Raw genomic sequence first — 13599 nt, 5'->3', positions numbered from 1 at the left:
CTGTGAACAAAATACGTAACATTCAATTTTCCACATCAACCAGAATAAATTCTTACAACAATTTTCAATAATAATAAATTAATCAAATAATCTGAAAATACTAACGGTCAAGGCCTCCGATGTATTTCATTGTAATTTCACAGTGTCCCCATACTGCAGAAACAATAGGGTGCAATTTTCTGCCCTTCAGGCCTCTAAATGCTACTCCAAGGTACTGACCATCAACTACGAATGCCAGAGTTCCCTCGTCCATATCGAGGACCACTGAAAAATTAATTTCACTATTATTACAATCGTCATCTATCATTTCTAATTTTCTCACTTTCATTTAAAAAAACTTACAGAATGAATTACAAAGTTATGTATTCATTGATTTTGATTTCCAAAGAAAAAATATGAGTAAAATAAATATTAAATAAAATAACATTTTTAATTGAAGAAGTAGTAAATTTACCTAGGAATTTGTCCGGAACGATGAAGGATTCGTCAGGTTTGAGAAGAGCGGGATACGTGATTCCATTATTATTCTTGGAATCGTGATAGAGTTTATTTCTACCAAGGTCCCATCCCCAACTTAGTTCATTGTTTCCAACGAGACTTTGATAACCGACGCTGTGAAGAGGTGCGTCTACCGTCGCGACGCCAACAACTGCGTGGGTTCCACGTTGCCTTGTACTCCAGTGTAACTCCCACACGTGCATTCCCTTCGTGTAACCGACTTTCCCCCGAATGCAGTCTGTACTTTGTGCCACTGGATGTCTGTGGAAGGTCAGCTTATCATCATCCTGTAAAGAAAATTCAAAATTACTAACATTTTAATTTTAAAAATTACACAAATTATTGTGTGTACTATCTTTCAGAATATAAAACAGATTCAAGTATTTTGCAAAAACTGTTATTATGTCTCAATTATAAACTCACTTTAACGAAAATATTCAAACTACGGTCATCGGCATTCCAACTATGGTGTATTTGAGTTTCACGTGAAGCTGGAGGCATATCCAGAAGAACATCGAGACGAGCGGGTCTAGATAAGTCTTGGGCCAGTTCTCGTGGGACAACTGGTTTGTATCCTATGGCGGCACCTCCACCGGCGCCAACTCCTCCTTGTGCTGACACACTACTGTCGCGGGTCAGGCTTTTCACACTACCTGTATACCACAAAAATTCACTTTAGTTTTAAATATTCTTCAGATAATTAATTACATAATTAACAAAATTCAAGTTTGGATCAATGTAAATATGCCAGTTTCGTTTAATAAAATATTTTTTTTATATGTAGTATATGTTTCTAAAGAAAAATAGAAATTTTAACATCTTCAAGTTGTAAACTTTGTATTTTCAGTACAAGTTTTAGGGGAGAATAATAAATTTAGAAAGAATTTTACAATTTCCCGACGGCTAAAGATTGAAAAGTGAATTATGACTCTGAAAATTGACTTTGGAAATCGATAGCCTGCAATATTTGCCATAACAGCTGTTTTAGGAGCTTTGTATACATCTCAGGTTGAAGAAGTCTCCCCAAATAATGATCAACACCGAAAAAAAAAATTACTTGGGGGATTTCCGAGGGAACACGCGCATATAAACCTTCAATTGACACCTGGACCATAAATTTCTAGTAAACCTTAATTTTTGACGTTTATTCAGCAAACCGAAATTCAGGCTAGGTAAAATCAAGAAAAATCTATATACATAATTGCCACTAGTAAAAAAATAAAAAAATTTTAAACAATGTATAATTTATTCTGATTATTATTGTAACATACTTCTCTTGCGTTTCATGTTCTTGAAAATTAGATAACCTAAAATTCGTTTGAATTGCACGAAACCCACTATAAAGAAGGAAGGTTGTTTTCTGCACACTTGGATTAGTCAAGAGAACTCTATAATTGTATTATGTCGAGAGATTTACTTTTCACATTTGCACGATCGTCATCTAGAAAAGAAAGTTATCAATGTCAAATAAAAGGCAACAAAATTTGGCTATTCTTTCCTCTCTACTGCTTTTAAGAGGGAAAAATAAAAAAACAGAAAAATTACTTAATATTGAAATTCGATAAATTTTACTAAACAGTTATTTTCAAAATGACAATAATTATAAACAGTCAAGTTACTGTTAAGCTGTTAAGTCACGACAATTGTTTTCATTTAACAATACAATATTCAAAATAACGCAAGCGCGAAAAATAGTCAACAAATCTGTCATTCCCTTTAAAAAAATGAATGATTTTTATTATAAAAACTAAACTTAGCTGACAAATTTAAAACTATTTTTACGGATTCTCCAATTATTGCAAATTACTGTCATCAATTAAACAATTATGAATCGAATTTCGAAAATGTTTCGTGAATGAAAGTTTATACCTGCCACGTCTATTTACAATGCAACATTATCTTTAGATCAAGGTTTCGAAGCAGAGAAAAAAAATAGATCGTGCAATAAATAAGTAAATGAGAGTTTCTAATTATTCACAGAAAATGGAAAATTACCTGAATCCGTGCCACGTGCATAAAAGTGATTGATGATCTGTTTATCTCGGTGCAGTTAGATAAGAAATAATAAAAAATGGTCAAATGAATGTAGTTGTGCTGAACGTCAATGAAACCTGAGCAACGTTTATCATATAATTAATTCAGACGTGGATAGTACTTTGCTTCTTTGCGATAAACCTTTCTCTTGATTAATGACATACAATTCACATATATAGTGAGCATTGCAACGAGAGCTGTAGGTGTTTGTCTGAGTACAAGAGAAGACTGGCAATGATTGTGGGCGAAACGTACAGAGAGAAAGAGTAACAGAGCGAGGAAGTCAAAAGAGAAATGGCCCCAGGGGACTTTAACGATTAACGTCCAATGAGCTTAGGTCAGTGATTGGCTTCACTTGCCTGTGGAACTAACACCATTAATAAAATTGTATAGAGCAGCCATTGACTTCTACTCGTTCATAATAAACCAAAGGTTCATACTCAAAAGTTTATTTCAAAGTCTCTGTTCCCATGATTCATGGGCAAAATGGTTCATTCGAGTTTTTCATTTTTAATACATTTTTAATGCATTTTTAAATTTCATTTAAGGGGATTTTGATAATTCATCATCTTCAACCAATAATTTCCATCAATTATTTAAAACGATTTTAATTAAAAATTCTGTAAAACTTGATTATTGTCAGAAATTTAAAAAAATCTCCAATATTTAAGAGGACAAAAGTCAAGAAATGCGAAGCCAAAAAAACTTGGTTGCAATTAAATGCAAATGAAGAATTAATTTAAGAAAAGTAAAACGTTTAATTATAAATTAAGGACTAAATTGAGTTAAAATAAAAGTTTAAATTAGCAACTTATTACAATTAACTTTGCATTTTATTTTTAAATGAGAAAATGCCTGTAATGGATGCTGGGACAGTAATTAAAAGTGTATAATGAATTACAGGTGATCAATTTGAGAAATCGAAATGCCAATTGATGACAAAACTTGGCCATTCCTTTCGTATATATATCGAGGAGTTAGTCAATACTGTTTTATACAATTTTCATGGAGCAACATTGTTTTTTTTCTCTCTTCAAAAACTTTTTATTACAATTTTTTATCAGTGTCGGATCCAGGATGGGAGATCAGGGGTACTTGCCCTTGCCAAAGTTTCAGATGAAAAAGAAAGAGAGGTAACATGATTTCAATTTTTTTTAATGGACATTCCCTCCCTCTCTTAATGGACTTTTCTAAAATCCCTGTCTGGTTCCACCCCTTTTTTATTGTTTTATTTTAATTGACTTTAATTTAATACAATAATAAGTTTTTTGAAAATGTTGATTTTACTTATTATCAAAAATAATCCTGTTATAGATTGAAAAAAAAGTTGTTTACATTTTTGTAATTACTGTAAACAACTTTGTTCCAAACGTATATATAGGAATTTCAAACCAGACAGAATTTTAGTATTCTCGAATTGTAGTCGACGATATATTTATAACGAAACGTTTCGAGATTTACAATGTAGTTGGAAAAAAATATTCTCCACGAGTGCATTTTGAGTAATTTGAAAAGCACGAAAAGCAGACTTTGAAAAATGATATCTCCTTCAAAGTTGAAAATTCCAAGAATCCTTATGTATGTATACTTTTACTTTTCGACCAACGGTCCTTTCTCTAAAAAGGGATAAATAAAAGAATCTTAAGAACCTGCCCCGAGCCTCCTCTACCTGAATTAAAAGCAGGTAAAACTCGAACCTCCCAGGGACCTTGACCCTGGATAAGGCGAGTCAACCTGGAATCCTTTACGGGTTCGCACTCATGTTCCTGCCACATTACAGCGCCTTTGTGACTAAAACTACATACTATTTAGTATAATTTCTCATTTTATACCTAAGGCTTTATTCAAATGTAAGTATTAACCGGAGTTTCAATTTTCATACATTTTCTCTGGCTAATCAAATTCCAATTCTCTGCGGGATTCTTTTCAAAGAAAAATTTATTATTCTCATAATTTCTCTGTTTACTGTAAAAATAGTTCTCCTAGTATGCATTTCTTTTTTATTGAAACTGCAGAACGCAACAAAATACATATGTAATATGTACCCATCAGTAAAAAATAAATCTTAAAATGAACGAAACTGCAGTGACCCAAACTTGAAAAATAGACCTGTTGAAAGAATTCGTCGTTGACTTGTGTATCTCACCTGATAATTTTTGGCCCATGTTCATACCCCGATGGAATCGATGGTGTGGATGATGCCGATGATGATGTAGGTGATGTCGATGTTCGTTGCAATGTTTGCTGACGGTTAGTTTGTGATGCCTATTGTGACGAGTTCCTGTGGTTGTTTGATGATGATGATGTCCGTGCCCGTGTCCGTTCAGGTGATGGTGTCCGTTGCTTGGGGGTACCGGTACACCATCAGTTCCACCGCCTCTGTTACCCAGACGCGGGCTAACAACGCGAGGACTACCCCCTCTGGGGCTTCCAGAGCCTGGGCTGCCCCCACCCCCTCCACCCCCGCCGCCGCCTCCGCGGCTACGAATTCCACGTAACAATCCGGTTGAACCACCGGTTGTGCTACTACCGCGGTTACCGTCTCCGCTCACGCAACGTAAACTGCTAATGTACCTGAAACAACAAAATTTTTCCTTCCATTAGAAAATCAATTTTTTCTTTTTCAGTTCTCTTATTCTTTATACAGTTGGTAAAAGAAGAAAAGAATGTCAAGAGAGGTTTACGGAATCGGTCACGGTTCGCGATGAAATTGCCGTGCACACAAAACGTGGTTATGAGTTGTGATATTCTTTCGCAGAATAAACGTGTAAGTTTAGCAAAACGTTTGCTAACGCGATGACGAAACGCGGATGATTTCCAAGTGAAAGAGGTCGTCGGAAACAAAAAGCAAAGTTGAATGTTCTCATTTTGAAATTTCCATTCGGTAACAAAATAATGAATGTTTAATTATAATATTGTCGAGGATTCTTTGGACCTAATTTTTAGAAGGACAAAGTGTATTGAATAGATGACTAAGAGATTTATGATTAATTGAGATAAAGACACATTGTATGTAAAAAGCTTCAGAGCCTTGAAAACAAGAAAGGCAATACCTGTCGTTCGACAAGATCCTCCTTCTTTCCATAATGTCAAGTTTTGTCGATGAAATACCTTCAACATTGCGAGACACGATCAGATTAAAGAGGAGGAGAAACATTCCCCAGGTCTGTCAATATCCGGCTGAACAAATGCAATCGATAAACGACTGCCGGTCAACGAACGTTGCCTACATTCCATCTGCCTTCGAGGGCCATTTGCTCCACTTCCGTCTGAACTTTACATTTCCGGGGAAAAGCTTTTATCGAACTTTTCTTTTTTTCCTCTCTTCCAGTTCTGATAAAAAAAATCTCATGTAATTTAAAAAAAAAACTTTTTATGACTTTATTCTGAATTAATTAGGTATTATCGAATTGTTAATTCCTTCGGAATTAATGGTCATTTTTTAAATTAAGGTTCCTCAAGCTGCAATTCTGAGAGATCGATTTTCCAACATTTTTATATCATGATTATTGTCAGCGAAAGTTATTACATTTACAAATTATTGACATTTTAATTAATTTTACATTGAAAGTAAATATTCCAATTATTAATATTAAATATTTAAAGGCAGTTTTGTTATATTTTTATTTTGATAGCGAAATTCTTGAGAATGAGATATGTGTGAATCATTAAAAGATTAAATAAGTGTCTGGAAGCAACATCAGCAAAAGATATTACATAACGCAATCATAAATGTCGAATTTTGTAGAAGTAGGAGGACATAAATGCTGAACTAACGCAATTGCTGTGTCAAATTTTCGCATATATATATATATGCATATCTAGTTTCCACACTTCCCTTTCAAGATTGCCTTAACTACTTTAACTGTACATGGAAAAAACTTTTCTCTATTTTCAGAATGTCGTCAATATGAGAAAAAATATATATATAAATATACACACCCAACCAACCATACCCGAACATTTATTAGTATTATTATTATAGTATTATAAACTTGCAATGTCAAAAGAATTGGATTCTGACAGGAATATTTCTCCGTTCAGTTAATGATCCTGAAAGTATCAGAATTAACAAAAAAAAAAAAAAAAAAAACAATCAATTTAGCAGTAAAAAATGTTTTTGTATTACTTTCTTATAATAAAAGCATTTGCCATAATTGCGCTTTTTCTTGTCAATGAGAGAGTTATCGTGGCGCAAGCGCAGTTAATTTAGATACGTCATTGGCGACTATGATTTAAAGTGTACGTTGTACACAGCTGATAGAAAAATCAGAGATGGATAACATACGTCAAAAATTTTAAGTTACGCGTTACAGCACAATCCTGTTTTCGATAAGAACATTATTCTACAATAGTAAATTTTAGAATTACGCGATCAGCAAAAAACAAATATATATCCTTTAATCGATATTTTTTGTTTTAACGCTAAGAATACAATCCAAGTATTTTTATTCAAAAATAGAAGCGAATTGAATTTTATTTTTAAAGTGAAGAAAATATATTCTTTTCTTTATATAGAATAAAATCTAAATCACTTTAAAAGAATAAAATTTTTCAATGTTGAGTAGCGAGATGAAAATTCCTGTTGGAAAGACGACGAGAGAGGTTTGAACATAGCAGAGGCGCGACCGGTTGCGGTATTGATCCGCGGCTTCCCCCATAGCCCTTCACCTCACCGTGACCAACCCAGAAGCACTACTCCACCCTCGCAGGGATATAGCAGCAGAAATATCAGGAAAATCCGACGCTCCCTTCTTCTATCTTTCGTCTTTCCTTCCGCACCCAAAAAAAATATATATATCTTTTTCGCGTTGAGGAAAATCTCTCAATTTTCCCGGCAAATGATAAATAATGCAGAAACTTCAAGTCTCTTGGAATGTAAATTTATGTCGAATTATTCCAATAAAGAGAAACCACGTAAACATTAGAGAGGAATTTTTTTTCGTCGTAGAAAGAAAAAAGAAATCTTTTCCTCATCAAACTCTAGTGAAAATTTTATGAAGCTATATCATTTTTTCTATTTAATTATTAATATGAAAACATTAGTGACTACTAGAACGTTAAATTTTAAAAGAAAGGTTTTATTTATTTTTATTATTTATTGCTACTGACTATTTTGATTACTAACTTCATGTTACGAAACCAAACTGTTTCAAGCTGTTTCCACAATAACTAAATCGCATCGTCTTGAAGCGAATTTTTAGGACGAGACGATGGACGCGTATCCATTGCCAATTGTTCATAAAAAACATATTTCACGTGTACTACACGGAAAAAATCTTTCTTTTCTCTAGAATAGCGAAAGCTTTAACTGTTTCAATGAAACATATCGCTGTTCGATGTTACTCTTCGATGTAAGAAAGTGTCGAGATTAAATATTGTTTCTGATTTCGTGACACAAAATATTGACACTAATATTGTTGGAAAAGAAAAATCGATCAAACAGAATAGGGAAGACTTTGAAATAATGAGCGGTACATCACGCACGGCACTGGCACTACCAGCCATACACAAACCAGTTGCTAACCGGTACCGAATCTTAATCGCCGTTGAGTTCAACGATCTTCGTTAAATATCAAGGCCCTCCTACGCGAACCAGTTGAATCATTCTAATTTTCGAATGTACATTGACGTTGGAATTTCAAAAAAAACAATTGCGCAAATATTATTTATTTATTTTTAAGATATTTATTTCGTACTTCTTTTCATATAAGCCTCCCAGGTGAAAAAATTAACGTTACTATTAACCTATTAAAAAATTAAGAACGTGTTTCTGAAATATATTTTTGCAGAAAATTTGCGAAATTGATCAGCAGGAAGTATTTAATGTTCTTAGAGAAGCGTCCTCTTAATTTTTGGTTAACTTCTCCGAAGTTTAGGAACCACATCCTAATGGTCAATGTTGACCATTTCAGGTTGACTTCTTCGGAGAAGTTAACCAAAAATTAAGAGGACGCTTCTCTAAGAACATTAAATACATACTTCCTGGTTAATTTTTTAATAGGTACTAACGTTAGAAACGTTACTACACTGTAAAAAGAAAGTCTTATTTTAAGGCCGAAAAGAGGTCTTATTTTAAAAGGCAACATTTTTAAGGCAGCTTTGCTAAATTTACGCAATTCAATTTCCATTAGAGCTACTAGCGCTGATTTTAAGACTCATCTGAAAATAAGATCTTCTTTTTACTGAGTAACGTTAATTTTTTCGCTTGGGCAAAAAAAAATTAATTATTTGAAATTTATTTCTAAATTATCAGAAAATAGAAAGGAGGAAAAAAAATGTTTGAGACCTAAAGAAGAATTGAGCAATTTAATTGAAACTGAATAAGGAATTAGGTACGGTAACGAGTTTCTAATGTTTGAAATGTCAGAATTTCAATGATCTTTGAAATGTCAAAGATTGGAGTGTTTTTTTTAATCGATTGACTTGAATGACATGAATAAATGAAAAAAAAGTCGTAAAAAATTACCGTAACTTTTAGGAGATATGAAATGATCTTTTGAAGTCTGTTATTAAACCGAACTGGAAATTCTCTTTATCTCGTTTTAGACACCATTAGAGGTACTTAAGGCGCATTGATTTTAAACAAGCGCAAAGAGCAAAAAAAAGAAAACTTAACTTTATGCGCCATTAGGTTAATCAATTATTCTCGCCGAGAATTTTTCTTCACTTGATTTATGTACCTTGCTCCCAAGTAATAATAGTAATAACTCTCCTTTGTATATGTATATTTTTACATACACTTTTTCCGTTATTTTTTTAAATCAAAATTTCGATCATCATTTAATGTTTATATTTATAGCAAAATATCGATAACAAATGAAATTTTATTGTTTTTTAATTTAATTTTAATTTAATTTTAAAATTGGTTATTGATAGGAGTTAAAACTTAATGATCCATTTCACAAAGAAGGCTCTAATTTGAAATAAATCTGAAAGAAAAAATCTTTATATTTACATACGGTTGCAACCTGTGCGGAAAGAACGTTACAAAAGTGCCAGGGATAATTGGTACTATTATGATGATAGTAATAATTTGTTCTGAAGCCATATGTCGTCTCGTAACACAAGTGACGTGACATTGACGAGATATTTTCAACATAAGCTGCGAATTTCACACATTAAGCTTCATTATCATGCGTGTTTATAAAAATTATCTGCAAAAATTAATTTAGTAAAATATTTACCTTTTGTAGCTGATTTTGATTGCCAATAACTACAATCAAAAATCTGTGCTTTATAATTGTCGTAAAGTATTTTTTTTAATTTGAATTCTTTTCTGAAATTGGAAATAATTTTCGAAAGAATCTTCATATTTAAAGAGTTGAAAATATATCTTCTTGCGTAAGAAGAGTTAAGAATCAAGGAAAAATATTTTCTCCAAATATTAAACAAGATTCGAAAATAGTGAATTGCTAAATAAATTTGTAGATATTTTCCTTTGAATGAAATATGTTTTTTTTTTTGTGAAAACGTGGGTTTGCTTAGAACCTTTCTAGGAAGAGAGTTGAAATCGGAGGTGCAATGAATGCGATTCATTGGAAAATGCAATTCGATTGATTTTCAAAAAAACGAAAAGAAATTTTTGAAAAGATAAACTTTACGGTTAAGACGAGTTCGATTTTAAAAAATCAATGTCAAACTAGTCTTTTCTGCGTATATATCGACATTTGTAGCATCCAAGAAATGTGTTCTGAACTGCGCCAATGATCAAGTGGACGCAACGAAAAACTCGCCCACTCTTGGGGTCTCCGAGATCGATTCCAAGCTCGAACTTGTTTTTTCTATTGACGAAGAATCGTGATACAAACGACAAACGACTCTTGGTGAAGTATGTAACTTTTCTTGCTAATGGATTCCTTCCACGATGTCGTGATAATGACTTTCCATTAATTCGCGAGTGGCTCAGCCATGAGATCGAATCAGGGGAATCGTTTTCCAGTCGGAAACAAGATCTGCCATAAGATCCCTGCAGATAGGGACAACGCTAATGCGCAATATAAACTTTCTTCCAATATCATTGCACGTGAATTTTTGCGCGCGCACGTTTCTTTTATTTATCACCAGATGCGCCGTAAATCATCGCGTCGCAAGTCGAGTGTTTTCTGAACAAAATTTCCAGTGCTTCAAGTTTATTTTTTCGATTTCAGTTTATGCGAACAGAAACCTTTTGCTACCTTGATTTCCCATGAAGATAAGTGTAAAATGTCATTTTTTGACACTGACTGTTTTTAAATATCGACGATTATAAGTTATCGATATCATAATTTATTAAATTTATTATAAAACGGTGCGCGCGCATCTCTCGAAATTGTCCAATATCAGAAGTTGCGCGCGCACCGTTTTCAGATAACTCAGTAAGTCAAATCTTCTTTAAGGCTTCTGATATGTTTGTCGCACATGTTCTGGTATTTTTAAAGTAGTGTATAAAAATAAATTTTGATTCACTGATTCCAAGTTTAAATTTTTTGTAGATTGCGTTTTATAGAAACCTTCCGGTTTCCCACGGAGTCGTATGAAAAAGGATCTACGACCTCACATGACGAGTAAAATAAATGATCACGTGACGTGTGCTAAAGGTCAAATACGAAATGAACGGAGCAAGCTTCTGATAAATCTCATTGAAAAGTTTCCTCTTTCGCAATATATCTGAAAGTAAATTAAATACATTTTTTGTTCTACCTACATGAAAAATAAATTTTATACAAAAAATTTCAATTTTAAAATAAAAATTAAAATACCAATTCACTTCAAAAATAAAGTAATCTTAACATTAAATCAGAGATCAGAAATATTTTAAACTCTAAATTGTGAAATCTAGAAAAAAAAACATCAAATAACGTTGCCCTTGATTAATCACGTGGGTTTCGTTTCGTTTTTTTTTCTCAAAAGAGAAGAAAAAAGGAATGACGCTATTTCGTTTGAGAGATGATTGCGTTAACGTGCGATCTCAATGATGAAATTGAGAATCGAGGTAAGAAGATTTTCTCAAGGACCAACTCCCATCGAAGGAAAAACGAAAGGCACGACAACACGAGGTTGCCACTCGCGGGTGTCTATGTCTATATTCTACTAAGTGTGTGTATATTCTGGACACTTGAAAGTGCGTGCGCGCCGAGGTAAAAATAAATCCCAGTATATCTACGACTAAAGACGCATAACTCGCGGGAAACGCTTGCGCGACCTGCTCAGCATATGAAATATCAGTCGAATAAAAGCTCATTACAATATTCAACTCGTATAACTAAAGTCGCACCTATATTACAAGTATGCGGAATTCTTTTCTCCACAAAATTTTAAATCGTTCCAATTTTCCAATTTAGACCCCATATAATAAAATTCTAACAAAGAATTTAAAAAGCAATTATAGGTTTTGAGAAACTTGACGGAATGTTAATTTCAATTTTACAAATTATATTTTTCATTTAACTAAAAAAAGTAAAAATTTAAAGAAGAATAAGTAAAAGAAATAATAAACATATCGAAAATAGCACAATTTTTGTGTCACCTTGTAGGATAAGCGTATCTCGGTAATAAAGCAAATGAGGAAAGCCCAGTTCGTGAAAGAGATTACTTGGGTGGTAAAAAAGCGAGTTTTAATTAAGTACTGCGACTCTGATTGGTTGAGAGATATACCAGCGATAGGAAAGCAATTTCTTAGCGACAACATAAATACCAACGTATTGTGAAATGGAAACTGATAAACTGAGACGTAAATGAAATTTGTCTATACAATAATTGCAATGTTTTTTTATTGTTTCGTTTAACATTTTTTTAACTTCTTTCTTCTCTATTTAGAGCGAGACAAATGGAAATGAAGAGCGAGCTTCATCGGGAGCTTATCGTAAAAAGAAAAACTTGGTATATCCCACATGTATTCCTATCTCTCCTTTTATTTATTCCGTGACAATATAGTCGGTTCAATGAACCGAAGTCACGATCCCCATGGCCTTCATCCTCTTCATGGTCTTCACTATTTTTACTCCCGTATTATAATTTTCCAAAGCAGATAATTTTTTCTCAAATTTTCTTCACCAGTACAGCCTCTAAGTTTTATACAAACCTATAAAAATATTTTCAAAAGAAAAAAAGTGTTGAACCGTAATAGGGAATTCAAATTTTTTCATAATGCAGGTTCCACTGTATACCTGTGTGAAAAAAACTCCCCTCTTTTTTTCATTATTGGAACAATACTGACGAGCCTTTTTGTTTTTTTTTTGAGACTCAAAAACCCCCAAGAAATGGTCTGTTGTCTTTATTCCCAGTTGGAGTAACCTTGAATAAAAAAAACCCTCGATATAAGACGTCGCTTTGGATTGCTGGCAGATCCCGAGGGAACACCTCAGTGTGGCTCTACCCGCGGCGCCTCTCTCGATATACGGAGGTAGAGGGCAAAACAATGGTGATTGTCTCGAAACGTTTACAGCCTAATTATGTGAACACGGTTCAAGCACGGTGGAGTAACAATGCTATAACTCGTAACAATGTACGATTGTTCATTGTCTGGACCCCCTGGCCGTCCCCCATCCCCCTCCACTTCGTTTGTACCCCACAATTTCATACACAAGTACCTCACATGTACCAAAAATTTGCGTCTCGATTTTTCAGTAGTTGAAGGTTACCACTTTTTACACTTTAGGTGAAGTTTTTTCGAAAATACAAAATGTATAGAATTTATCTAATAATGCTAAATTTAGAGCTCATGATGATCGTTCATATTATATGTATAGAATGTTTTACATTGAATCACAATTGACGATATCAGAAAATATTATTAGTAGATTGTAATAATTAAGCACAATCAGAGAATAAAGTCAAAGCAAAATAAGTCCATCTGCATAGCGAAAAATTGATAAAGCCGATCAAGTCTCAAGATGATAACAGTTTGCATTCGAAAATCACTCTCTCTCTCTCACTCTTGTTGATAAGGTTTGTTTCTGTTCAAGATTTGATTTCAATGAAACTGATTACATATATAGTATTTACAGTAAAAGAATATAATGAAATCACATCGGATTATTAGCCAAGAGATGAAACTCATCCAGAAGGATATTACGCAGAGGATCA

At 33.3% G+C, this 13599-nt stretch overlaps 1 protein-coding gene across 5 annotated transcripts in view; it reads right to left on the bottom strand.

The window, feature by feature from the left end:
* Positions 1–13599, bottom strand: part of LOC127277899 (protein gustavus) — a 161772-nt gene that overhangs the window by 5131 nt on the left and 143042 nt on the right. For all 5 annotated transcript variants that reach the window (XM_051299338.1, XM_051299337.1, XM_051299340.1 and 2 more), the window contains 4 exons: positions 4679–5106; positions 922–1151; positions 455–785; positions 106–264 (listed from right to left, as the gene is read on the bottom strand). In XM_051299338.1, the coding sequence (XP_051155295.1) occupies positions 106–264; positions 455–785; positions 922–1151; positions 4679–5106 (1148 nt within the window). The remainder of the gene's footprint in view (positions 1–105; positions 265–454; positions 786–921; positions 1152–4678; positions 5107–13599) is intronic.

Source organism: Leptopilina boulardi, unplaced genomic scaffold (assembly GCF_019393585.1).
Source record: "Leptopilina boulardi isolate dan_hultmark-lab unplaced genomic scaffold, ZJU_Lbou_2.1 LbouV2_19, whole genome shotgun sequence".
Lineage (NCBI taxonomy): Eukaryota > Metazoa > Arthropoda > Insecta > Hymenoptera > Figitidae > Leptopilina > Leptopilina boulardi.
The sequence above is the reverse complement of the archived record's forward strand: the minus strand, read 5'-3'. Positions and strand labels throughout refer to the sequence as shown.